Source organism: Pterocles gutturalis, unplaced genomic scaffold, assembly GCF_000699245.1.
Source record: "Pterocles gutturalis isolate BGI_N339 unplaced genomic scaffold, ASM69924v1 scaffold9689, whole genome shotgun sequence".
Classification (NCBI taxonomy): domain Eukaryota; kingdom Metazoa; phylum Chordata; class Aves; order Pterocliformes; family Pteroclidae; genus Pterocles; species Pterocles gutturalis.
This window is the reverse complement of record NW_010130669.1, coordinates 50,242-74,986: the sequence shown is the minus strand read 5'-3', so window position 1 is coordinate 74,986 and position 24,745 is coordinate 50,242. Positions and strand designations below refer to the sequence as shown.

The 24,745-nt window shown below is 43.2% G+C and overlaps 1 protein-coding gene across 1 annotated transcript in view; it reads left to right on the top strand.

Annotated features, from left to right (window-relative positions):
* The window catches only part of ITPR2 (inositol 1,4,5-trisphosphate receptor, type 2), a gene marked incomplete at its 5' end in the record, with an annotated part of 66,450 nt that extends 45,245 nt beyond the window's left edge, over positions 1-21,205 (top strand). Inside the window, 2 exon segments of the mRNA XM_010080295.1 lie at positions 19,284-19,445; positions 20,694-21,205. Of these exon segments, the coding sequence (XP_010078597.1) occupies positions 19,284-19,445; positions 20,694-20,780 (249 nt within the window).
* Between the last annotated feature and the right edge of the window lie 3,540 nt (positions 21,206-24,745).

The window sequence follows — 24,745 nt, the reverse complement described above, 5'->3', positions numbered from 1 at the left end:
CTGTGGCAGAATGCTGGTGGTTTAAGTGGTTAGTGGTAATCAAGATTTTGGGATTATTAGCCCTCTGAAGGAGAGCTTGTTTTTTGCGTGGGTATATAGAAAGTTAATAGTGTTCTGGACATTGGGAAAGGTACATATGGACCTAAAAGTGTAAAGCTTACCTGGAATGGAAGAGGGAATGGAGGAGTGGGGGGAAAAAAAGAGAAACAATTATTTGAACAAACAACAAATGGCTGGTGTTGAATTAGTAATTATATCTTTGTGGAGTTTAAATTCCCCAGTACAAAATCTAGGGAAGGTGTGCTGCAGAAATACTAGTGCTGCGTAGCAGAAGCAATTGGAACTGCTTAAGTGAACAAAAAAGGACTCTTTCTCTTGGAGCCGGAGAGATTACTGTATACCACATGGTACTGGGAATATTAAGAAATGAAAGAAAATAATCTGACTGGAAGAGTAGAGTACTCTGGAAGTATGATATTCAACTGGAAGAGGAGATCTAGTGATACAGCTTTGTTTATGACCAAAAGAAGAGTAAAAGGAAAAAGCTTGGAGGTAGTTTTGCAGTTGTCAGCCGTATGAGCTGATGTAGCATAACATGTTTGGTGTGTTTCAAACACAGCATAATAGAAATGAAATTACATTACAAGCATGTGAGATGTACTACATTCCATGCAGAAATCAAGCCTGAGTATGGTTTTTGCCATGAAGACAGAGATAGAAGCTGATGGAGACTTTGTGACAGGCTGAAAGCTGAGCAACCGTTCTTGTGATGCTGGGAGAGGTGACCAAGTCCCTGGTAAGAGACCAGGTTCTGGTTAGGATCTGGCACAAGAGAGGCAGACTTCAAACTAACATTTCACAAGGGAAGTGGGGCTTGCCAGTAGAACAGACTCATTGCCAAATGAGGCTCACTGGAGTGTATGGGAATGCGACAAATATTTATAAAAACAGGGTGGCTGGAAGAACAGGGCAGTGTCAGGACCTCTTTGAAGAGGACAAGGTAGAATGAGATTTTGTATTTCAGGTGATACGGAGTACGGCTGAAAAAACTCCATGAATCATACTCCTGAAAAAGCTCTCTTAACGCTACTAGTTTCATTTTTATTATGATTAGGTATGCCTTTTATGGCTGCTTCTGTAGCTGTAATGGATCAAACCCAAATTCTGTGTTTTCATGGCTGGATTACTTAGAGAGAATTTCTACCCAAATCCAATCTTCAAGGCTCAGATCTATCCTTAAATACATGTAGCTCAAAATTTTGGAGCATGCTGCAGTAACTTCTTTGACAGAAAGTAGAATTTAGCTTCAAGTATCATCCTCAATACACCTGCAGCTGTGATTAGGAATCAATTATTATTTGTACTTGTCTAGTACTGTCTTGAAAAGTACTACTTGCAAAAAGTAACATTGGAATGGTTATCGTTATTAACTAAGCACCAGGGAAAATGTCTGCAATTTCTTATAGTCTATTTTCTCCATTGCCCAGACCCATCAGGACCCAAAAATATTATGATTCTCAGTCTTTTTTATTTGTCATTTGTCCAGCAGTGAAGCATCTGTTTCAAAGGCTGGCTGATAGCAAAACTGGAAAAAAACAGGAATACTATGGTTTTCTTGTTTTGGAATATTATTTGAAAGGCAGGGTGCCAAAAGGGATGGGAATTAAGCATCTAACTTTACTTCCTAGTTTTCCAGTTCAAGAGGGGGAAAGAAACTTGCAGGTGATGTTGTATACACCCCTCACTCCAAGGCAATATTTTTGCAGGTTTCCAAGTTCACTTGTACTTCTGTTCCAGGAGTGGCTTGTTTCAAGGCATTCCCATTATCTTGAATGTTTCTGGCCTCAAAAGACCTTGGGGCAGAGGATTTCTTTTGCTTTCTTCCCCTGGACTGTGGACATTGGCTGCAAAGTCCTAACATTCCCTGTGATTTTCATTTTCTCAGCAGCTCTGTATTTGCTTCAGTGCTTAGCATACTGCTATGAGCAGTGACAGAAGTAATCAGTAGCTATCCAACTTTCATAAAGCAAGGTATTATTTTTTCTTTTTTTTTTTCTTTTTAGAAAGAAGCATCAACCATAAAATGTACTGTAAAACAACACACAGTTTATACACTTCTAGCTTTTCAGACAGTTGCTTTATGGAGATGTTGGTGGTAATAAAGCACTTCAGATCTTCCAGTGATGCCCATTCTTCTTGCACACTATCTTATATCAGTTACTGGGTGAAATATTAATAAATATTAAATCAGGGCAGTAGGGTTTATTATTTGTTTGTTATCCAGGCCTCTTTTATGTAGTCAGACAAGTATTATACAATATCCAAAAAGACAGAAGTTTGAAAAGCCAGCTACATGCCTTACATTTGCACTGAGAAGCTGCATGAATGGTTCCCCTATTGAATTTTCATTCCTGCAGGAAAAAAACTTCTTATCTGACCCATTTGACCAGAAATACCATCCCTGGCAAACCTGGAGATATGCACATAACTTGTATTACATTGATAGGGCAATCTTTGAATGTTCCTTGTGTCCATTTGTCAGAGGAGACAGTTTAATGTGATAACTGGAACAGCGAAGGTTAATGTCCAAATTTTTAGACTTCTCTTTCTAGAGGTAGAATTTGTACACGCAGATTTCACCTAAGCTTTGGTAGCTGTAAATAGATAAATGGAGGCAAAAAAATGTGGGTGATTAGTTACTGAATTTTTTGCAGCAAAACGGAGAGTTATGAATTAGCCTATGATTTGTGCTTCCATTCATTTGCAAAGATAAAAGGCTATTGGCATAGTAATTAAATTAATTATTTTGCCCATTGGAAGAATGAAGGGCTTTAGCAAACGAAGCCCTGAAAGTTTTGTTCTCATGTCCTCTGTCCACAGTTCTTAGCAAGTTTCATAATGGATTTTATCAGCATTAGTGCTACCTGTCATAACTACATAATTACAGCACCTAATTATATTATTACTTATTTACTCTAATTATGTAATGGGATGTAATTGGTGCAATTACATAACTCCTCAATCAGCTGAAAACTGCTCTAAAACCAGCCTATGTTTATAAAGGTTAGACCATCTCCCTAAAGCCAGGAAAACTTTGGTGGGAAGTTAAAGGTTCTGTTCTCCTGCCATTGCGGTCATTGGGACCATAAGGCTTTTACACCATGGTAGTATCTTAAAAGTATTCCTTTACATCTTGTTTCATCTGTAAATGTATCCCTCCTGAAAGGCAAATTCCTAATCTTAAGTCTTTCTTTGGGCTACTCAGGATCCCAACACCTCCACTGAAATCAAAACTACCGTCAACATTACAAGGAGGAAGTAGAAGAGACAGGTTGAGTAACACCAGCCTGAAATTCTGAACAGTGATTTTCTTATGGAGTCCTTTTAAAAGCACTTTTGTGTCACAGCAATGACCTGTCACTGGTAATGTGACAAAATATTTTAACTACTTCATTTTAAATATTTTAAATATTTTGAAGGTGTCAGCTTTTTTAATTTTTGGTTTAAATTGTTAAATAAAAGAAGCATTTACCAAACATTATGGTCATTTCCATGTCATGAGGAAAAATACATTCCCCATTTTGAACAACTCTAGTTGAGTTGGTTTTTTTTTTTGAAATGCCGAAGCTTGAAATGATCTGAATTTAGTCCTCCCTTGAGCTAGTGCTGTTGTCTCTCTTTTTCCTACATCCAGCCTCATGCTTTTGCCTTCTTTTTCTATTAGATACCCAGAAGTGGGTATTAAATGCAAAAGCAGCACTGGGAATAATGCCAAATAAGCCATTGAGAAGTCTCACAATAGTTGTCATTCTTCCCGTGCTGTGTGCTGGGCAGCACAAGCCCTTTTCCCTCAGCATCCTTCTCTCTCCTGCCTCGCTGCTCTGCATTTTGCCACGCTCCCACCTCGGGAGCAGAGGTGTGATGTGAGCCATGGCAGCACATAGCTGCTCCCCAGGTCCAAATCTCAAAAGTGATGCTGTGAGGTCCTGGCCAGAGTCACTCCATGAGGCTGTGACCCACCAGCGCAGCAGCAGGGACAGGGGACAAGCTCCCTCCTGGAGCCAGAGTGGCTTGCGTATAGTCCCTGGCACACCCATATGTGGCCTGCAAAGGGATTTTTTCACTTTACCTACCCTCAGCAGAAGTAGATGACTGTCAAAACAGCAAAAGTGTGAGCCAAGTGGAGCCTGGAGAGCCCGACAGCTGTGGGTCAAGAGTGTGGCTGCCTGTCCTTTCACACCACGGGGCAGTGAGAGGTTGTCCCAGGGTTAGTTAGTGGACGTAAAGTCATTTCACTGATGCCAAATCCTGGTGTGCACCCCCAGCCTGATGTCCAACATACTCAGTGGCCATCCCCAAGCAAACCACAGGGAACCCCCCGGCTCTAGAGGAGCCAGGTCCAAAGGAAATACAGACGGGCAAGCTGAAGGTAGTGAAAAAGTGCCACAAGGAAAGGGGAAGAGCATGCTGACAGCAGGTGGGCAGGGAGGAACAGGGTTTGTGGAACAAGCTGTTCTTTACTGCTGCCGATTTTTGTCAAAGAATATAATAAAATAATATGTACTAGAGGGCTGTTGACCTCATCTCTTAAAATATAACTCTTTAGAGAAGAAAAAAAGTTCTGACATCCAGGATTTTTCTATTCTGTTATCTGTCATCTTTTTGAATTTTGGAGGCAAAAGTTTTCCCTGTTAATTTTTATCTCTAGTCTATATCTATTCTTATTACATCCGAGGATTGCTAAACACTGTATGGGGAGAGAGAATGACCTAAACCAGAGAAATGTCAATCCAAGGTAACATGAATGCTGCAGAACGGACACTTGGGTTGTCAGAAAGACACTCCGAGTGTTTTTCACATGTACTCTGGTGATTCATCCTAGATAATTTAAGAAGTTTCTTCCCCTAGATGTCCACTATACCATTTTGTTGCAATTAACCACAACAATAGCAGAGGGGGGAGGACAAGCAATGTGTTTGTTCACTCCTGAGCTTCTGCAGTTTGCAGCCCAGAGTACTAATGTGAAAATTGACAGCAATTGAAGTCATGCCAGTCTGAACTGCACTGGTTGAGGAGAGGAGACACTACTGATTCTAGTGTGTCTTTATAGGTAGGATAATATCAGCAGGGAGAAAGGACACTCAGCTGATAGGGGTGACCCATTCAACTGCTACAGCTAAATCTGCCATTGATGGTGATCTGTGGTTCTTAAACTGGCTCACTATAAATAAACTGTATTTTTAAGGTTTCTTCATTATCATAAATTCTAGTTCAACACTTAAGTTTCTGATCTGGCAACTCATAAACTTGAAAATGCTTACAGGACTTGTGCACAAAAATGCTCTGTTGGAATGAGGCATGGAGGAGTTTATAACTTTTGGAAAGCTAATAATGCTCCCATTGTTAGGAGTGATATATTTTACTTTTTGAAACTGGCCTTCCTCCAAAAACTAACAGATGTTATCAAAGCAAAACTTGTAAGGATGAGATGTATGTACATATCATTAAGCTATGCTACTTTTTCTTAATTACTTTTAAAAGACTGATATGATGCCTGTCACATTATGAGTAATTACTTAGCATGACAGTGATACCAAGAGCACAAAAGCTGGCTGATAAGTAAGATCTGAGATCTCTCTGACAGGCTAATTTCCTAGGAAGAGCAACGTTGGTTTTGTCTGCAGTCGGGTTTTCATAAAATAAGCAATTAAAGAAATATGCCTAAGTAGATGGTTTACTGCTCCCATTTCTTTGTTGTGCTTAAAGTAGAAGAGCGAGCAAGAGCACTGCTCTCTCTGTCCTTCCACACGGACACAGGCCCTGTCGTGAGTTCAGGGCTCTGGTTTAGGTGCACCAGGTCCCAGAGAATGTCCTTTCTCTGCATCAAGGCCTGCCTCAAATTCACAGAGGATATCAGAGTTAGCGCATGGTGATACAGGGTCGCCAAAATAGGTCTGGAATTGTGCTTCTCACAGGTTCAACCACTACTTGGATATATGAGGGGGAAGTCCCTCTCCTCTCATATATCCAAGAGTTATCCAGTTTTACATTTACAGAATATATTGAGGCCTTGTTTTTCCTTCTGCTAGGTATTGAATTATTTTTCTACTGTTGCTTTTCCTGTGGTTCAAAAATAACATTAATTTCTGCCAGTAGTTCATTGCTATTTTTGCTTCTCTGTACAATTTTGCCTCTACATTATTGTCTTATAGAAGTGCTGAACACTTCCCTCTCCACTTCATAAAATAAGCAATTACAGTAACGTGCCTAATTAGCTGATTTTCTGCTCATTTGTGTGTTGCTCAATGCATGAAAAGTTAGCATCACATGAGGACTTTGCAGCCCTCTGTACAAAGCTCCTATTCTACAAGAGACCTGAGCATCTTCTTTTCTACTTCAAGGGCTCTACATCTTTCAGAAATTCACTCTTTGGTCCCCAATAAATAACTTATTTGGCCTGCTTGGCTAGGTGATGTGTGAGGTATGGGTAAAGGGAAAGGTGAGCTTCATTTGATAACCTCATTTTAAAACCTTGAGGTTTTAGTGGCTTTAAGTTTATATACATTCTTTCCAGACAGGCAAAATTAATTTTCCTGTTACTGCTTGAATGAGAAACCATGGATCTGATCCTGCCTCCTTAGAAATGATGCCATTAGCTGGAGTGGGAAAAAGATTGATATCAACGGCAGGTGCTGCAGCACAGGCAAATTTACTGTGTGTAGTAAGGGTATGGTGATAACCTTCATCCCCCCTAGCTGACTTGGTGAGGGAACAGCCATGCCATTGCATGGTGCCCTTGTCCCTGCTGCCTCTGTGCTCAGCCCCTCACGTTCTTGTTAACCCCTAAAGGGACAAGTCCCAGCACCAACACAACCCTGTCTTTTTTCTTCTTTCCTTTGAAATCACTTCTGAATGCAAAGCTGTAATGTAATTGCAAGTTACAGAGTGGAACCTAAAACTCTCCAGAAGTATATTCATTGAGATTTAGCTTTTTTTTCTCTGCTGATGTCTGGAATCAGTGATTTGATACTATCCAGCACTAGTCTTTTTGGACCCTGTGGTATTGTAGCTCAGTTCTAAGCTGAGCATGATTTCCTCTGTGTTTGAAAGATTTGGCCACCTGTCTGTTGACTAATATTTAGGCTTCAAAGACTGATTTTGCTATGAAGATGGGTTCTGCCTTGATAATACAGTGTAGTCACAGCTTCCTTGTCCTCCTCCCAACTTCAATTCATTCAATTTCCAAATTAAAATAAATGAGCCGAGTTGGGTTCCTGTTTGTTTGTTTGCTGCTGGCCTTAAAAACTCGAGGAGGAGTCTGGACGTGAGGCTGTGTTCCTTGAAACTTGCACATCCCCACGAACACAAAGTGGAGGTGTTCCAGCTGGAGCGCCCTCAAGCCGAGCAGCACTGCTGGCAGGACACGGGCTGCGGTTCCCTGCTGGAATCCACTCCCGCCTTGACCTGCCAGAGACTAGAGCTGTTAACTTTCCAGGCAGTTTGCAAAAGCCATCTTTTATCCCTTTGTTAAAGAAGCATGTGGCCCAAGATGGATCTGTGTGTGGGCAGACCTTTATTCTGTGATTTCAAATGACGGAAAGGCTCTCCAAGGCACTGGATAGGCACCTACTGTTGCACTTAAAATCCTGGCAGTAACAGAGCCTCCATTCTCCTGGGACTGGCTGTGTATGGCTTTGCTAATGAAAACTGGACCTTAGCTGGGGTCCGGATAGTGATAAGAAGTTCAGCCCCAGAGGAACAATGTGATGAGCAGATCCCAAAGCGTGTAAACTGAATTCGTTTGATTTTGCGCTGTGGGAGAAGCAACAAACACAAAACACTTCAATGCTGTTTGAGAATATTATTGCAACATTTGAAAACAATTATTGTTCTTTGTATTACAGTGGTACTAAGCTTCTGGCTTCTTGAATGGGAGAGAGACTCGAAAATTGTCCACAGCCAAGGCAGATAACTGCAGATGCTGAGGAAAGGAAGGACTGTGGGTTTGCCCAAAGACATATGGGCAGTTAGTAAAAGAAGAGGGAGATGAGTTTGAGATTGTTGCCTTGCCAGAAAAGTAAAGAAGCATGCATAACTTTGGTTGGACTCAAAACATAGTGGTGAGATTCTGCAAGAAGTAAAATGGTGAAAGGCTATAAAAAATGTAGTTCGGCTTATGAGTTCTCACAGTTCAGATACAGCAAGATTTGGGGGAGTTGGGTCTAACATTAGTGTGAGCTTGTTTTACAAGGTGTTATGATGAAGTTACTTTTTTTCTGTGTCTGTCATGGAAAGAAAAATCCATCAGCCAGCATTAGTCTGCATGGATAAGTTTCTGAATTTGTATAACTTTGGTCTCGTTGTGCCATTTATCTTTTCATGGATAAGTTTCTGAATTTGTATAACTTCGGTCTTGTTGTGCCATTTATCTTTCGGGATCAGCTTTATGAGATTTGTGTCAGGTTTTTCTATTTGGTTGCAAGGCTAGTTCACGGAATCTTCTCTCTTTTTAGTGCTGTGGATGTGTGTATGATAAAAAGCTAAGATTGCATCATCTTTAATAAAAGAGAAGATATATAGCCTAAAGAAATCAGATTAGTTGTAGAGAAAGAAATCAATCAGGTTGGCAAATTGTATCTGTGGGACAAAGTGCAAAATGTTTGTTTCATACAGTATTTATTGAACAAATTTGTTGAGAAGATGGTTAAAAATGCTCTACAGGAAAAAAAAAGGGGAACCGTTTTGTTCAATTTAAATGACGTTGATGTATTTTTTACATCATGAAATCTTGCAATATTACCAACAACAATCGCTGATAAAGTACTTTACACAATTGCCTCACAGGGCATTTTGTGACAAAAGTATCTATTGGAGATTGTAAATTGGCTGCATCCCATTTATATATAATGGAACCCACCACAGCCATCCTATGAAATTTGATAGATCAGGAATCACATTACACTTCTGTGAGTTTGGGGTAGTAGGAGCTTTAAAGAGTCTCCAAAACAAACAGGCAACTTTAAATCATATTTCATGAACCCTGTGTATTTTATATGCATGTGATTAAAATGTTTTGTCTCTGTTTTTCATTTTGCTGGGTGCTGCTGAAGGAAAATTGTAACTCCGGGTTTGTGAAACTGATCATCTGCTTGTTCTCAAGAGAAAATGCATTTTAATTGAATAGAGCAAACCATATTTAAATGCTAGGCTGAAAAAAACGAAGAAAAAGCAAAAGCGGATCTGTACAGAGGATCCGTTTCAGTATTTTCCTAGCAATGCGAGCAAGAGAGCTAAATGAAAATGTAGTATAGACAGATAAAGGTTCACAAAGTACCATGGTGGTTTTTTCTTTTATTGATCTATGCCTGCAGCCTCTGAAAACAGCGCATAGCAGACATGAACCTGAACAAATAGACATTTCACCTTGAGGGCCTGGTTTTGCTGGTTTCCACCTATTTCCCAAAAGGAATAGAAGTGCTCCATGCTTCCCAGTAGGTAGGTGGCACCATGTAGGATCTGCCTCTCATCCAGCCACAGCCAGGCCTGCCAGCGGGCCTCTCCTCAGCCATCATGTCTGCACGGGCAAGGAGTTGTGCTCACCGTGCAGAGGAGTGTACAAAACCCATGGGCAAGCCTTTGAACAGAGCAAGCGATTTGAGACCAGGTTGACAGCATTCAGGTTCGTAAGGCTGAAAGTTGGCCATTGCTTGGTGTTGTTTTGTCAAGAGACAGTTCAAAGAGAAACCTAGATCTTTTTCCTCTCCCCTGACGGATACTCTAGTACTTGCATTTATGCACGTGTATGGCATATGCATGATCACGCTATTGCTTAAAAGAACAGTTCTGTGTGGCCCATTGGTGATAGGTAATGATTCTTATTAATGTTAAAAGAAAATGTTGTTCTTTAAATTGTCCTTTCATACTGCACCATGTGCAAAATACATCAGAGCCAAAATGGGCCCGAAGCAGGAACATTCAGATCAGGATTCAAAATGCCTCAACTCTGGCAGTATCCTAAACCAGAACAATCGCGCTGCAATGAGCGATGCTCTGCCTGTGTAAAGCTGAGAACAAGGTCAAGTCCTGAGCCTCTGAAAAACGAGTCTCCAGCTGAGTCTTTGTATTTCCCAAAGATTCTGTTACACCAAATTGAAGCTAAAGCTAGGAAACGGACAGTACTTGCAAAATACAAGGTGACAGGGCCAGAGAATTAAAGCTGAATATGAAAAAAAACCCCCATAAATTTCAACAAGTTATGTGCGTGAATCCTGTGCTGCAAAACATACATAGCAGAGATCATGGTTTGGAGTTTAACCGTGGAGTCAGACACCCTGATCCACTGGATCAAACCAGCACTCCATTGCCAAAAACAGGTCAAAAATTGCCAAAAACAGGACAAAATTTGTGGTGTTGCTCCTCTGTAAGGAGCAGACAACATCTCTGTCCCCAGCAGTGGCATGATGCTGTAGCTTATGTTTATACATTGCAGTGGGATTAGTGCTGTTGGCTTTTGTTTTAAGTTCAGTAGCAGGAATACGCCTGTTAGCATGTTTTGCAAAAGAAAATATTAAAAGAACAGAAGGGGGGCTTCAGCATGCCAGTGCAAGCAGTGTGGCAGTGGGCAGGTAGGAATGGCAAGGGGAGAAGCATTGTAATTCTGTTCACTTTATACACAGTCAACAGGAAGCAGAAATACCATTACCATTCAGCTAGGCATGAGCCAGTCTGGCAAATGGACGGTGAATTTGCTGAAATGATGTAGGGGGCAGCGGGGGAAGGATGAAGGAGAAAGAAGAGAGCTGGAGGCATTTTGGTGGCGGTGGTGGGGCTGGATGAGCAGCTCAGCCCCTCTCCTGTGACAGGGCTCCTCTATGTGGTGCAGCACGAAGAGGGGCCACTCTCGGTACTGGGGGAGCCGAGCTTGTGGGATTCAATAGCAGCACCACAATGAGCGGTGAGGGAAGGGACGGAGAACTGCCAGGTGCCTCTGCGCAGAGGCTGCCATTGCATTACGCTGTGCTTTCCCCACCGAGACAGCTGGAACTAAACCAGAGCCTCCCATGCTGCCATTAAAATGTTCTTATTTTAAGGACATGTGCACTTAATGTCAGAATATTGAAACCATACCCACGTGAATAAAGTTACTAAGCCAGTGATTCATTGCTGTTTCAAATCTCTATCTAGCCACAGTAAATTTCTGCTCAGTAGTGACAGTCTGTGTCCACATGCGGGCTATGATTTACAGTTCTGTGTTTTGTATCAACAACATCTGTTTAACAAAAGAAAAAAAAAAGCCAAGAACATTTATTTCTAATCTCTGTACCAGATGTTGTTTCGTTATGCACAAGATCCAGGGATTATATCAGAAATAATTTAATTATTTTAAATGAATAATCTGAAGTGTTTTTCCTCAAGCATGTCCCGTAACCACTAACAACATGAAAACATAGGAATGTGGAAAAAATAAACTCACATTTTGCACAAATCTATAATTATATCTATTTTAAGAGCACAAATATTAGGCACCAAATCCTAGCTTCAGATGGTAGTGTTGGGATTCTTGAAGATTTGCAGAGGAGAATATCAATTCTCAGGGTTATGACAGAGGTAAGGTGGTAGGGAGCAATTGAAACAGCAGAAGAAATCAACAGTTGAGAAATGAACATGTGCCGCAGGGAAGGGAAGACATGAGAAACAAACATAGCTTCAAGGAGAGCAGCGCTGGGGTGGGATATAAGCTCAGGTCCACCAAGCACACCGAAGTTGCACCATGCTCTCGTGAGTCCATGGCTGGCTGTGGTCCCCTGGGTTCCCACCTGGAAGGTAGCAGGAAGGCACAGTCTTAGTGGACCAGTGACAAAACTGTTTAGTTCCATCTCTATTTTCTACCTACTAGGGTAAAGCTGCTCAGGGTCGAAGCAGGATCACTTCCCTCCACGTGCTGGCTGCACTCTTGCTGATGCAGCCCAGGATGCGGTTGGCCTTTTTCACTGTAAGGGCACGCTGGTGACTCATGTGCTTACCATTTGCTTATGGTTTTGCCCACAACAATAGTGCGAGATCATGTTCAAACTTATGGTCTCGACTGTAAAAAATTATTTTCATGATTGCTTCCATCTCTTGGAGGTAAATGCCAAGTTCCTTAGGTGTGTTTGATAAGTGGAAATTTTGGGGTTTTTGTTCTCGGAAAAGTCAGGGTCCTTTACAGAGTTTCAAGCTGGGTATCAAAACTGCCACATACAGCATCAGCAAAGAATCTTGGCAATTTGAGGTTTATTATCATTCCTCACCATAATTTTTGTGGCAATATTCTGATACTGAAACACTGAGACATTTATAACTGACTGGCCTGGATATCAGTCTCGAAGAACTCACAGTTATTCAGAATCACAGTGATAGATTCTGTTGCAGCCCTCAAAAACATTCAGCCAAGTTAAAATGAAAGTAAATGCAACAATGACGCTGCGAAAGCAGATGGTAGGTCTGCATTACGGTTCCAACCTTCTTTTAAGGTGAAACAGATTTCTGTATTTTTCTGTGAGCTGTGTAAGGTGTAGCATGTATCATTAAAGTATAGACCCAGACAGGCCTATTAGTTTTTTTGTTGCATAAAGATTTATCTGTAATTGCCAAGGTTTATTTTTATTTTCTTCGAATTACTGTTGTAGATGTGTATAGATGCATAACAGTTCTTAATTTCCCTCCCTATATGCTTGTACCGCGCAGATTGTTTATCAAATACAGTCTTAACATTAAAGTGTCAAACAGGATTTGCAGAAAGCTATTTGGTTTTGTAGTTTAGGATGAACGTTTATCAAATTGTGGATTAGCTGAATCATGCACTGAACCAAATTATTATTGTCTGTGATTAAATCACAAAGTGGTTATTGCCCTGTCTCATCTAAAGCACAAGATAGTCTAAATCTTTAAAATCTCTTTTTAAGGTGGCTATAGGAGCCACATAACTACAGATTTTTAGGACCAGACTCTGACCCTAGGCAGAAAAAGAATAGCTTTCAAAAGGTCATTTGGACTGATCACTCTCTGCTTATATGGGCAACAGATCTGGGCAGAGAATGGGTAGACTCACATTTCAGACATAGAGAATAGTTTTTCAGTAAATAGATCTGTTTGTACCTGTCAGTAAAGTATTTATTCAAGGTGCTGTCTCAAAAAAGGGGAGCAAACAGCCTGTTCGTTCCCATGCTGGAAAGGACACGAGGTGCCTGCCTCAGAGCAGCGATGCCAAGAGTTTGTTTGCCTTCAACAGGGCACGACAGAGACACAGAGGACAAAGCTGTGCTGTGCTCCCTGGGCACGAGGGCCACAGGGTGACCGGCGGTGGATCTCTGCAATGCCGGTGCAGGGGGGTTTTACCACCCGAATGGGCACTTGAGAGGCCACAGTCTCCCTAAAGCTGTAGGAGGGTCATTGCATGCCAACGACCATGTGTTGCATGGTGGGAGACCACTAACCACCCAGCACAGCACACCCAGGCGCTGGTAGCAAATCTTCAGGGCGATGTCTGTGCTCCTCGCCTGCACCTTGCTGTGACCGTCTAGCTGAGGAGCTCAGAAGGCTTTAAGAATACTCATTTTCTCAACCTCACTATTAGGTAACAAATAACCCTCCCACGGGCCGTGTCACTTGCCTTGCTGAGTCACCAAGGAGCAAGATCTGTGTCAGACAGGGGGACAGTGGGCTGGGGGATGTGGAGGCCCGTCTCCTGCTCTGGTGCACGCAGCTGGGGAGGTCACAGCCCAGGAGGAGTCATGAGCAGTCATCGCCGCTGTTCTTTTTGAATAGACAGGAGGGAAGTCCTGAAATGGCTTGTTTTCATGTTGCAACAAGGGGTCACAGGGTAGAAAGGGCTACGAGTCATTGCATTAGAGTCTGCTGGAGAAATTAAAGTCTGGTACAGCTGATGGTGGCGTGGCACTCTGAGCCCATGGCAGTGGCACCAGCAAAAAGTATGCATTAGGCTGCCTTTCCTCCTCTACTTCATCCCCCTCATCCTACTCTTTGACCTATTTTTCTCTCATTGTTATCTAGTAATCTATTTTTTAAAGGCTCAGCCCAGTCTTTCCTGCTGGTTGCAACTGATCCATCTCGCTGCTAGCCTGTGAAACCAGCACCTCCTAAAGAAATGTCCTTCTGCCAATTACTCCGGAGGCATGGATTCAGCTCAGCATGAGAGCTCGATTGAAGCCAGTTGGCTGTGCCAACAGGACAGGGATGGCTCGAGAGAGGCTTTGTACAAAGTATAGAAACTCTAAACAAATTTCTTCAGTCTTTTCTCCATCCATGCACAACCAAAGCTAGCAGAGTCAGAAAAACAGCAATGTTTTACCGAAGGGAGGACTTAGCCTGTAGCTCTGCCCTTCCCCTGGAAAGCCCACAGAAGGGAAGGAGAAAGTTGCATAGAAAACTCCAGGAGGCAAACACAGACTTTTGCTCTGAGTGTGCCTCTCCAAGAAGAAGGGTGTGAGGTTTCTCAGAAAACGCAAGCAGCAAATCCTCTAAGCCCTGTGATTTCTCAGGCATGTGCCCTTGCTATCGGCACCTTGCAGCTACGTGTGCCCAGAGTACCTTGCAGAGAGGTGTTCACCCCAGGTGAGCTGTCATTCCCACTGCACTCCTGCCAGCCGAGGGCGGAGGACAGAGGGAGCGAGTGTGCTGGATCGGCACACGAAATGTCTGCTCTGCTCGTGTGCAGTCTCTTTGGCCGGCAGCCTTTTGGCTAGCCCCACCTGCCTTTTTTCCTTTTTTTTTTTTTTTCCTGCCCCCAGATGAACTGATGGAGAGCAGGCTGCAGCTCCTTTCTGTCCCTGCAGCCTTCCTGTCTGGCTGACTCTCTGCCCTGGACACAGTTCTGCGAGGCACACATTAGGCTTGTAGAGGGAATGTGGAGTGTGAAGATGCTGTGATCCATAGGTGGGCTGCTGCGGTTGGGCTGTGAATAGCTGCTAGCATGTGCAAGAATGAAATAACAGCAACAATATATAATGTGTTCAGCCCTGGTTGTTTAGAAAGAAGATTTCAGTACATTTTAACAATTAATTCAGTGTCCAGGCAGCTACTTCATTTTAAAGTGTCGCATCCACATACCCCACCCTCTGTGAGCTCATTTGTGCCTGAGTTATGTCACCTCACACTAACCTGGTGGCTGTTGATTGAGTCCTGTGACAGCTGTTTGCAGAGGTTTGCCCTGCTCCCTGCCAGCAGCCTACCTCCTTTGTCCAAATTGCCGCGAGGTTCCAGGCGAGGTTCAAAACGTCTGAGTGAGCTCTATCCTGTGCAAAATGATTGGATTTCTAAGAGCAATAGCTAAGGCATGACAGATAACACCCTGAAAAATCCCATCACTGCACCAGTCAAATATGGTGAAGCAGGAGCGCACCTGCAGCATAGAGGAGGCATGTTACAGCTTTTATATGTGTTAGTTGATCAAGGTGAACCCTGGACCTAGCTCATAAACATTTAAGTCCCAAAACTAATGTTTGGATTTGTACAAATGTGTTAACTACCTCCAGTTAACTGTCAAGCAATTACCTTGAAGTAAAAATAGCTTTCCCATAGCTGAGCAGTCACAGAGTGCCTGTACCCCCATGAACACTTACAGATCACTAAAACTTTCAGCAGAGGAGCCTTGTCCAATTTGCCTTCTGGATCCTGGCAGGTTTGTGATCGAAAGTTTTTTGTCCCCACCAGCAATTGCTGTTTCTTTGTGGTACAGACTCAGCAAATAGGGCTGTGTGCCAGAGCTAATTTTCATGCTGCCCTTTAATAAAGTTCTGCAGTTCATAATGCAATGAAAAAATAAGATTGTATGAGCGGCAAAAGCATGCAGTTCAGCAAGGGAATATACCTACTGTGTGCACTCTAATGGAACTACCAGTGAAAGCTAGATAAGTATTTTTAACTTAATGACAGGTTGTCAAGCTGGAATGTGTTTTCTACTGACCCTCTGAATTTTGAATCTTTCTGATACTTTGCATGACAAAGATGTACAGCTGGACTAGATTTCATTAGATGTATATGCAGTGGAGAACCAAGAAGCAAACTCCCGCCTGCACCTAACACAGCACTTGGGACTATCAAGTGAGAGACCTGTGGTCAGCTGTTTGACCTGTTGCCTCTCTGCTGCTAGGAAAAGCTATAGAAGTCAGTAGCGTCTTTTCATGAGTTCTCCATTCCATGCAAACTCATCAGCTTCTCTTAGAACTTGGATCAATTCCTTGCTTGATCTTCCACAACATTTTGGCAAAAAATGCCCAGATCTTTTTGGTCTGTAACTAAACCACAACTGAGTTTCTTTCTTGGGAGAAATTATCACAGCATTGCTGGAAAGGCAAAGCTGGGCACACGCTGAATGAGAGGAGTCTGTCATTGAGCTCCTGTGACTCTGGGGCTCTTGGTGGCTGAGATGAGCTGTCATGTGGTTCAGAGTGGTTCCAGCTGAAGAGCCACCATCAGCACCACAGCATCATGTGGCAGCAGGTGAGGTGCTGTGTGCTCTGTCCCCTGTCTTCACCAGCTCCTGGTCATCCCTCTTCCCAAGAAGGCTAATGTTGTGCTGAGGAGGAGGGAGGCACGTGACACTGGAAGCCTCAAGAGGGCAAGCCCACTGAGCCAAGACATCTGGCAGCCGCACGGATTTGTGTGGTGCTCCTCTGGATGCTGCAGTGCAGTCCACAAAAACCTTTCCAAGGCAGTCGATGGTCCCAGCCTTGCGTCCTGGAGAAGCGAGAGACTGGCAGATGGAAAATAAAACTAGCAAAGTGCATTTCACAGTCCTGGCAGCAGTACTCAGCAAACACAAGAACCACAATGATGGAGACTTAGATTGCTCTCCCTATGCAGCTTGGCTTTAGAAACTTGAGCGTTATGGTGAGCCTTGCCAGAAAGGGATCCTGGCCCCTCAGCTGGCTCCCGTGGCCATGCAGCCTTGTGTTTGGTGTCTTCAGATGCTTCAAGCAAGAGAAGCTGTAATGGGTGCAGATACCAGAGCTTTCCAGGAAACATTCAGATACAAGTGCAGCTCTGTTCACTGTAGCTCCTTTGAATTCACTTTCTGTGCCTGTAGTGGCAGACAAATCTGCTGGCAAACATTTTGCAAAAAAAAAAAAAAAAAAAAAAAAGGCATTGATCCAGAAAGGCACTGTGCACAAACTAAGCTTAGTGCAAGTGAGTACACCTGTGCTTAATGCTAGGCACGTGATGAATGCTCTGCTAGATCCTAGCCAAAATAAATTCAAAATGAATATCAGAGCGTACTCGTGGAAAATGAATGCTGGTCTTGTAAGCAGAAATGCATGCAGCAGAAATAGGAGTCTACCGCTTCATGTGTCCGCTGGGGATATCCAGCAGGGAGGGTCACGTGCGCTCCTTTTGAGATCACCAGCAGAGCTGGTGAAAACAGGTTTTGATTTGAATGAGTTATGACCCATTGAAAATGGCATCATGCGTAACCACAGTAAATTGTCATAATGAGATCACGAGGCTCAAAAAGTGGGCAGCGAGGAAAGAGGCCTCATTCCGCCAGTGCACACGGCTGACTGAGCCCTGGGCTGCAAAATGCAACGGAGGGGCACGGTCTTATTCCCTGAACATCTTGTCAGTTTAGCAACAGGACCAGAGGTTGCACAGCCAGACAAAAAACTCATTAAAAGTTTTGAGTTAAAAAGAAGAAAGCAAGCTAAATTTTTTATGGGGCTAACACAAACAGTGGAAAAACATGTATACTGTAAGTGCTTCCATGCTTACGAAGGGTTAGCTTGGTTGTTTCTAAACCATGTTGCAGTAGGAGGGGAGGGTTTGGTGATCAGGGCAGAGCACTATGTAGTTGAAAGCAACTCTTTCTGGAAGCTATATTCACTTGGTACATCCCTGGGCTCACAGCTCTGCCAGGCCAGCCTGTGTGGACCCTGCTCACGTACAGCTGCCCTGGGCTGCCCAGCTGTAAATACCGTAGAATCATCACTGGCTTTTGTATTTTCATGGTGAAGCAAAGTCTGAGACTACAGATACCAAGCCTGAACAACATAAGTAGCACAGCTGTTGCCTGCCAGGAGGCTTGTAGGTGGACTTCTGGGCTAGACTCCTTTTCTTTCTTCCTTTTCTTTCCGTCTTTTCTTTCTGATAGAGTGCTATTTGTGTGGGACCATTCACAGTGTAGGAGCCTGGAAGAAACACACTTCAACTCATTCTGTTTCTCTTCTAAAGTTATCAAGTGCACGTGTCCACAGAGGCCCGTTGCAAAACACCATGCATATGACCTAACCACATCCTCCCACTCCCCACAAGGTGGAGGGCAGAAGTGCATTGATGTAACGCATCGCCAGCTACAGGACCTGTTTCCCTTGTCTTGTGCCTTAAGGCAAATCAGGTTGCTTGCCACATGATTGCCACTCCTCCTAGGCTTGCACTCTCCGGTCTCCTCTGTCTGTTATGCTTTGCACACAAATATCTGTACCCCCGAGCCATGGAGACAATTCAGGTTCATGCTGATACGCAGCACCTTCCTGACTCATAGCATCTATTTACAGTATTTTTATCATTACTAAATTCATAGCCTGAGTCCATGAACAGAGAAACGCCCAGTTCAGTGCTATTCCATGCAGTGCTTGGTCCTTAGCAGGTTAGCCCTTGGCCGTGGGGTTGTGCTTGCATTTGCCTGAGGTGTACAATCTGAATGGTACGCTGAAGCCTAAGCCGATCCCAGAACCCCAAATCTCTGTTGTGGGCAGCTGAATTCAGTCCAAGGTCCCTCTGCTCTTGCAGTAGGCACGCTCCAGGCCAGTCTGGAGAGGACTCTGGCTTGTCTTGTTTTCCTGATGTTGGCTCGCTGACATTGCTGCAAGGACAGACAAAATAGATGGAGGCCAGCCAAGCTGAAGAGACAGTGGGGAAATGTGTCCCTGCATACACTTAACAGCAAAGCACAGGGAGCACTCGGGCTTTCCTGGTGCTGGTGTACCAGAGAAGCCTCTGCAGAGCTGACCCAGGGGTCGAGCCACGGATGAATGTGCCAACGCTGCCCACGCTGCAATACAGGTGCAGCTGTGGGGAACCAAGATTTTGCAGTTGGTGCCGCCTTTGTAGCCAGAGAGAACCAAGATTAAAAATGATGTGTGAAATACTTTCTGAATTTACTACTTCTTAAGCTCACTTGCTGTGTGTCACCCACTGAGCAGAAGTCTGAGTTTTCATTTTCTATTCTCAGCTTCGTAGCACTGCATAAGCCCCTGCTAACATCACTAATTTTTCTAATACCTATGTAGGAGAAGAATTTAGACTGGTTCCCTCGGATGAGAGCCATGTCCCTGGTTAGCAATGAAGGCGACAGTGAGCAAAATGAAATCAGGAACCTGCAAGAGAGGCTGGAGTCAACCATGAGCCTTGTAAAACAGCTTTCAAGTCAGCTTGCTGAGCTCAAGGAACAGGTAAGTGCCCTGCAGTGGGTAGCAATGTGAGCACGTGTAAGTGAATGCGTTAGCTCTCATCAGGTCACAGTCAGGACAGTGTTACAAGAGAGGCTTTTGTGTTAGAAAGTTTTTATCTTTCCCTCCAGTAGGCTTTCTGAGTAGATACACTGATACGGGTTTGGAATGAAATTGTACTCTTACTAGCAACAGCAGAGAACTGGTAAGGAGAAAAGCTGAGGGGGAATTAGTTATTAAATCCTCCCAGTGAGTGTGTGAGGACAGAGGGAAAACTGCAGAAGCGATGATGGGCTTTGTATATGTAGGCACTGCATAACCCAGCAATAAAAAAGATGTAGGGTTGGAAATAGCTGTTTACTGATGGGAATCAGTAAAAAACCTTTCTGAATCTGGTATTGGGATTTTTTTCCCTCGCTAAGAGTATCAACGGTGCTGTTGCAAAAACAATTCGCCGAGCCTGTTGCTTTGCTTGTGTCACCCTTGTCTTCGTGCCCCCTCCCACAGCTCTTCTGTATGGAGCACAAGCTGCTGGCCTCCCTTAAAGCCCTGCTCCTGCCTAAACCACCTCATGTGTTTTCTCTCACTTCAGGATCAAAAGGCCAGCTCCTTTTTTGCTAAAGATGCTGGTCACCTCCGGTTTGCTCATTATGGTTTCAGAAAAGCATCTTTGTGTTTTCTTTATGGGAAGCACTTCAGTGGCATCAACAGAGTTATCTAATTATACACTTTCAAATCCCTCCTTAAAACTGTTTTTCCCTGTGAAAAACTCAACAAAGGTTTAGGCTGGATGTGCTGAGGCCGTTGCTTATTGTGCTTACCTATACCATCCTCATGCACTTTTTCTTTCATTTTCCTTTGGCTAACCTCTTCTCTCCTGGCTTAAATTTAAACTCTCTGCAGCTGGGATCCTCTTTTAATTCTGTGATTGTACAGCCCCAAGTGCAAATGCTGACCCTCTGCAGGGCTACACAACACGACAGCAGCACAAATAATACACTGTCAGACCTGCCACTGAATAAGAGTAAGGTACAAATGAGAATAAAATGTCCACACTTTGCAGGAAACAGATCTCCCACTTCAAAGGCATCTCTTGTAGTTTTTAATGCTGAAGAAAAGAATTCCACTCCCTGTTGTTTTGCTTATGTGTATCTTGCTCCGTGACTGCTAAATAATAGTAAAAAGGAAAGAAGAAAAAAAAAAAAAAGGAAAAAAAATCCTAACTCGTCTCTCTCTGCCTTTCCACCTTAGATGACAGAACAAAGGAAGAATAAGCAGAGGCTGGGCTTTCTTGGATCAAACACACCCCATGTGAATCATCACATGCCACCACCCTGATACCACGGGGAGAAGCCGTGACTAGCCTTTCATCAGTATTCCTGCTTTATTATAGAATAAAAAACTGAGATTGAGAGGAGTGAACAGTGCCTATTGTTACAAAGTTAAAAACAACCAAGTGCCAAGATGTTAAGTGGTTTAGCTCTGGGAACAATTTGTAACTGTTTTTCATGGTTGAAAGGGACCACAACCTAGAATGCGAGAGAGATACAAGAGAGCTCGTTTGTATTTGTTCTCAGAGCCCGACTCGGCTGTATTTGCACTGTGCAACTCGATGGCTTCGGTGGCAGCTGCTGTGTGTGACAAGAGGCTGGGGCAGCGTTTGGCCATGTCCTTTGAGCTGCCTTCAGACTTCTCCCTAAAACACTGGGATAACCAAGATGAGCAGAAGAAGGAGAAATGTTTGTTAACGCAAATACGACAGCCTGGTTGAGAATCAATAGAAGTCGTTTCTGGCTTATTTGCCAAATAGCAACATTAGTCATATTTGCTTGGCATTTACTATTTTTTAATTACCATAAATATGTCAGTTGGGTAAGCAATAATGTTGCTTCAAGTAACTTCTACTAGGAGGGAAACCGGAGAAACCTCAAAAGACTGGGAAAAAAAAAAAAAAAAAAAAAAAAAAAAGAGAAAAAAAAAAAAAAAAAAGTTGGAAAAAAAAAAAAAAAGAGGAAAAAAATAGAAAAAGAGTTGCAAAGAAAAACATTAACGCTTTTGAATTTTAGCTGTCACCATGCAATTTCTTATTTATAACGTGGAGTACAATGGATCTACAGCTGTGAGAATGTTATGCACATAACACTGACAACATAACTGGAAGTTATTTCTTTCTCCTGGCTTCAGATGTTCTCGATTAATGTGGCCATGAGATTTCACATTCTGATGAGTTAAACTGTGTTTTAAATTCAAGTTCCAATGGAAGATTCAAGAAAAAAAATTATACCTGTAGTTTGAAGTGTCTATGGGATTTTATTTTTTCAAAAAAAGCTTAGAAATGTCTTTCTGTATGGAGCTGTAATGGTGTCATTACCTTCCATAAACTCATCTTCAGTGAGAGCTGACTTGAGTAAATAAGCACTATATTCTGCCAGCTTTCTTCTGAGCTAAAGATCATGGGCTTATGCCCCTGCCTGCCCTTCCTGCTTCCAGGGGCGTGCAGGACTAGCCTGGCTGGTGGGGGACGGGGAGCAATGCTGGATGAGCTCCCTCCAGCTCTAGGCTCTGTGAAAGGCAACAGCCGAGTCAGCTCTTGTCTGCTGTATCCTGTATTTCTTGCGATGGCTTTAAAAGAAAAGTTACAAGGTTTCCACAGAGCCTAAGGGGGCTCTTCTCTCTTTTATGAGAAGATTTTTGGGGCACAAAGGGGAGTTGTAGTCCCAGTTCACTTTCATTTGGTTTTGGTTACCTATTTGTCCTTTCTGCATTTGATAATGCACCTCTGTTACATGGAGTCACTTTTTAAACCAAAATATTTTTGCAGTGATTTTCCTGCTGTAACATTGCCATTTTGTTATAAAAGCCATTTTGATGAAAGGTGAAAATATTAATTGCTCCACTGTTTCTAGTTCCTCCCTGAAGAAATACTGTTGTCTTTTTTAAGGCACAATTCAAACCAACAGACCTAGAGTAAAGGGGATCTCTTTTTTCTTGTGACAGTGAGGTGGCTGAGAAAAAAATAGTGTGCTTTATGGTCTGATTCTTCTACCATTAAAACATTTTCCATTGGCTTCAATTGTGTCCTTCAGAAATACTGTGTGGAAAGCAGGGATTTGTATATTTTATGGACTTTCCTTTAGTGTATAGAGCATCCCAGTTGTGAGAGGTGATGGCCATTTCCAGCTTTAGGGTTTGTTTTTCCTGTAAGAAATTCTCCCAAATCCAGCCAGCACTGTGCCTCCACGTGCTAAGGTGAAGAGCAAGTGGTGGTTGTCAGAAATGGCACAAGGCCAATGAAAGTGAGTGGTGGGAGATTAAATTTTCTACAACTCCTCTGCTGTTAGGCTCGCAGCCTCGCTGCAGCCAGACATCAGCTGCTTCCCAGGCAGAAGGAGTGCATATAGGCAACAGGAGCTGGGTTGAGCTGGTCAGTGCTGTGTGTTCACTTCTGACCCTGGAGCAACCTGGAGAGCAGAGGAGATGCAGCTGTGGCATGGGGAGCGGATGGTAGGAAAGCTGCTAGGTCAAAACAGAATGCAGAAAATCATAGAATAATAGAATGGTTTGGGTTGGAAGGGACCTTAAAGCTCGTCTGCCATGGGCAGGGACACCTTCCACTAGCCCAGGCTGCTCAAAGCCTCATCCAGCCTGGCCTTGAACACCTCCAGGGATGGGGCATCCACAACTTCTCTGGGCAACCTGTTCCAGTGCCTCACCACCCTCACAGTGAAAAATTTCTTCCTAATGTCTAATCTAGATCTCCCCTCTTTCAGCTTAAAGCCATTACCCCTCATTCTGTTGCTACACTCCCTGATGAAGAGTGCCTCCTCATCTCTCCTGTAGGCCCCCTTTAAGGCTGCTAGAAGGTCTCCAACGCAGTTGTCTTCAATGAACGACTGAGATACTTAGAAATAAAGCTTGGAGTGTGGCTTTCCCTCATGCTTACTGTCTCTGAGGTCTCAATGCTACTGCTCCAGCATCTCTATGGTGGTAAAAGCCGCTTCTGTAAGCCTCGCCTGGCAGTGAGGATGAGGCTTCGTGTACTAATTAAGTGTTCAGCACCAAGACACCTGCAGTGACTTGATTCTGGGAGTTTGCATCAGCCATACGCCATGCAGTAACCAGCCGCTTTTGTAAGATAAAGCCAGATTTGCCCTTCTGACTTGATCTATTGTACATCAGGAAGCCAAAAGAGTTGCACGCAAAGGTAAAGTCAGCCATAAGTTGGTAGAGAATCAGACCCTGCAGCTGTATTAATTCAAATTAGTTTATGCCGTTCATCAGATCTAGTTACAGCTTCTGTTTCAAGAGCAGTTTCCTTTTCCTCACACATGTGGTTATTAGAGGCATTAAAGCACAGTTTAATGATAAGATAAATTAAATGTCCATTATTTATTGGGGGTGGGTGGTTGGCTGATACTGGAGGTGGTTGGCACTTTTCCTGTTTACACTCAGAAAAAGCAGCTGAACCACTGCACATCAAGGGAGGTTTCTGCTGTTCGAGCTGGAAAAACTTGAGACTTGATGCGTTTGTGCCCTGAGCTCAGGCCTGCAGATGCGTGCTGCTGGTGCTCTCTCTCTGCCTCACACCCCAAACGATGTCCCCAAGGCTCAAGAGCCCAAATACTGCTCTTCAGGAGGGAGAGCTACAATGTCAAAAAATGAAGAGCTAAGAGATGCCGATTAGCCTTTGCCACAGTGCCTTTCTGCTGTTCATAGCTTCCAAGAGAGACCTCCATAATCAATAACAGTAGGTGATGCTCCTTGTATAGATTGTAAATATATTTCACTGAGCGTTTTGACATTTTTGCTGATTCTGTCAAAACTTAGGCCCTGCCCTGCTCTCATCCGTGTGAGCAATCGTACACTCTCACATGGTAATTTAAACAGGAGACTTCTCACATGAATAATAGTTGCAGGGCCAGAGCCCAAGCCTTAAAGATTGTGAAATATCCCCGTCAATGAGTTTATAACAAAAAAACATTGTTTTATACATATATTGATATGTATATCTTTGTTTAACGCAGCTGGGGTGTCCTCTTCTTAGGCAAGCATCATTTACCGTACCTATTTGTACAAAATGATTGCAAAGAAGTTAAAACTTCTAAGAGCTTTTAATGCCTTAGAGGGATTTATAATTATAATCTCCTTGACAGTTAAAATCTACTTAAGTAAACATGTCCATTGCTGCTGAATGTAACTTTTAATAAAAAGTCTGACATTTTATATACGTCTGTCTCACTTACTCTTGGTGCTAAGGTGCAGGGAAATGTGTGTTGCTGAATCGAAGGCTGCTGGGAAACCCA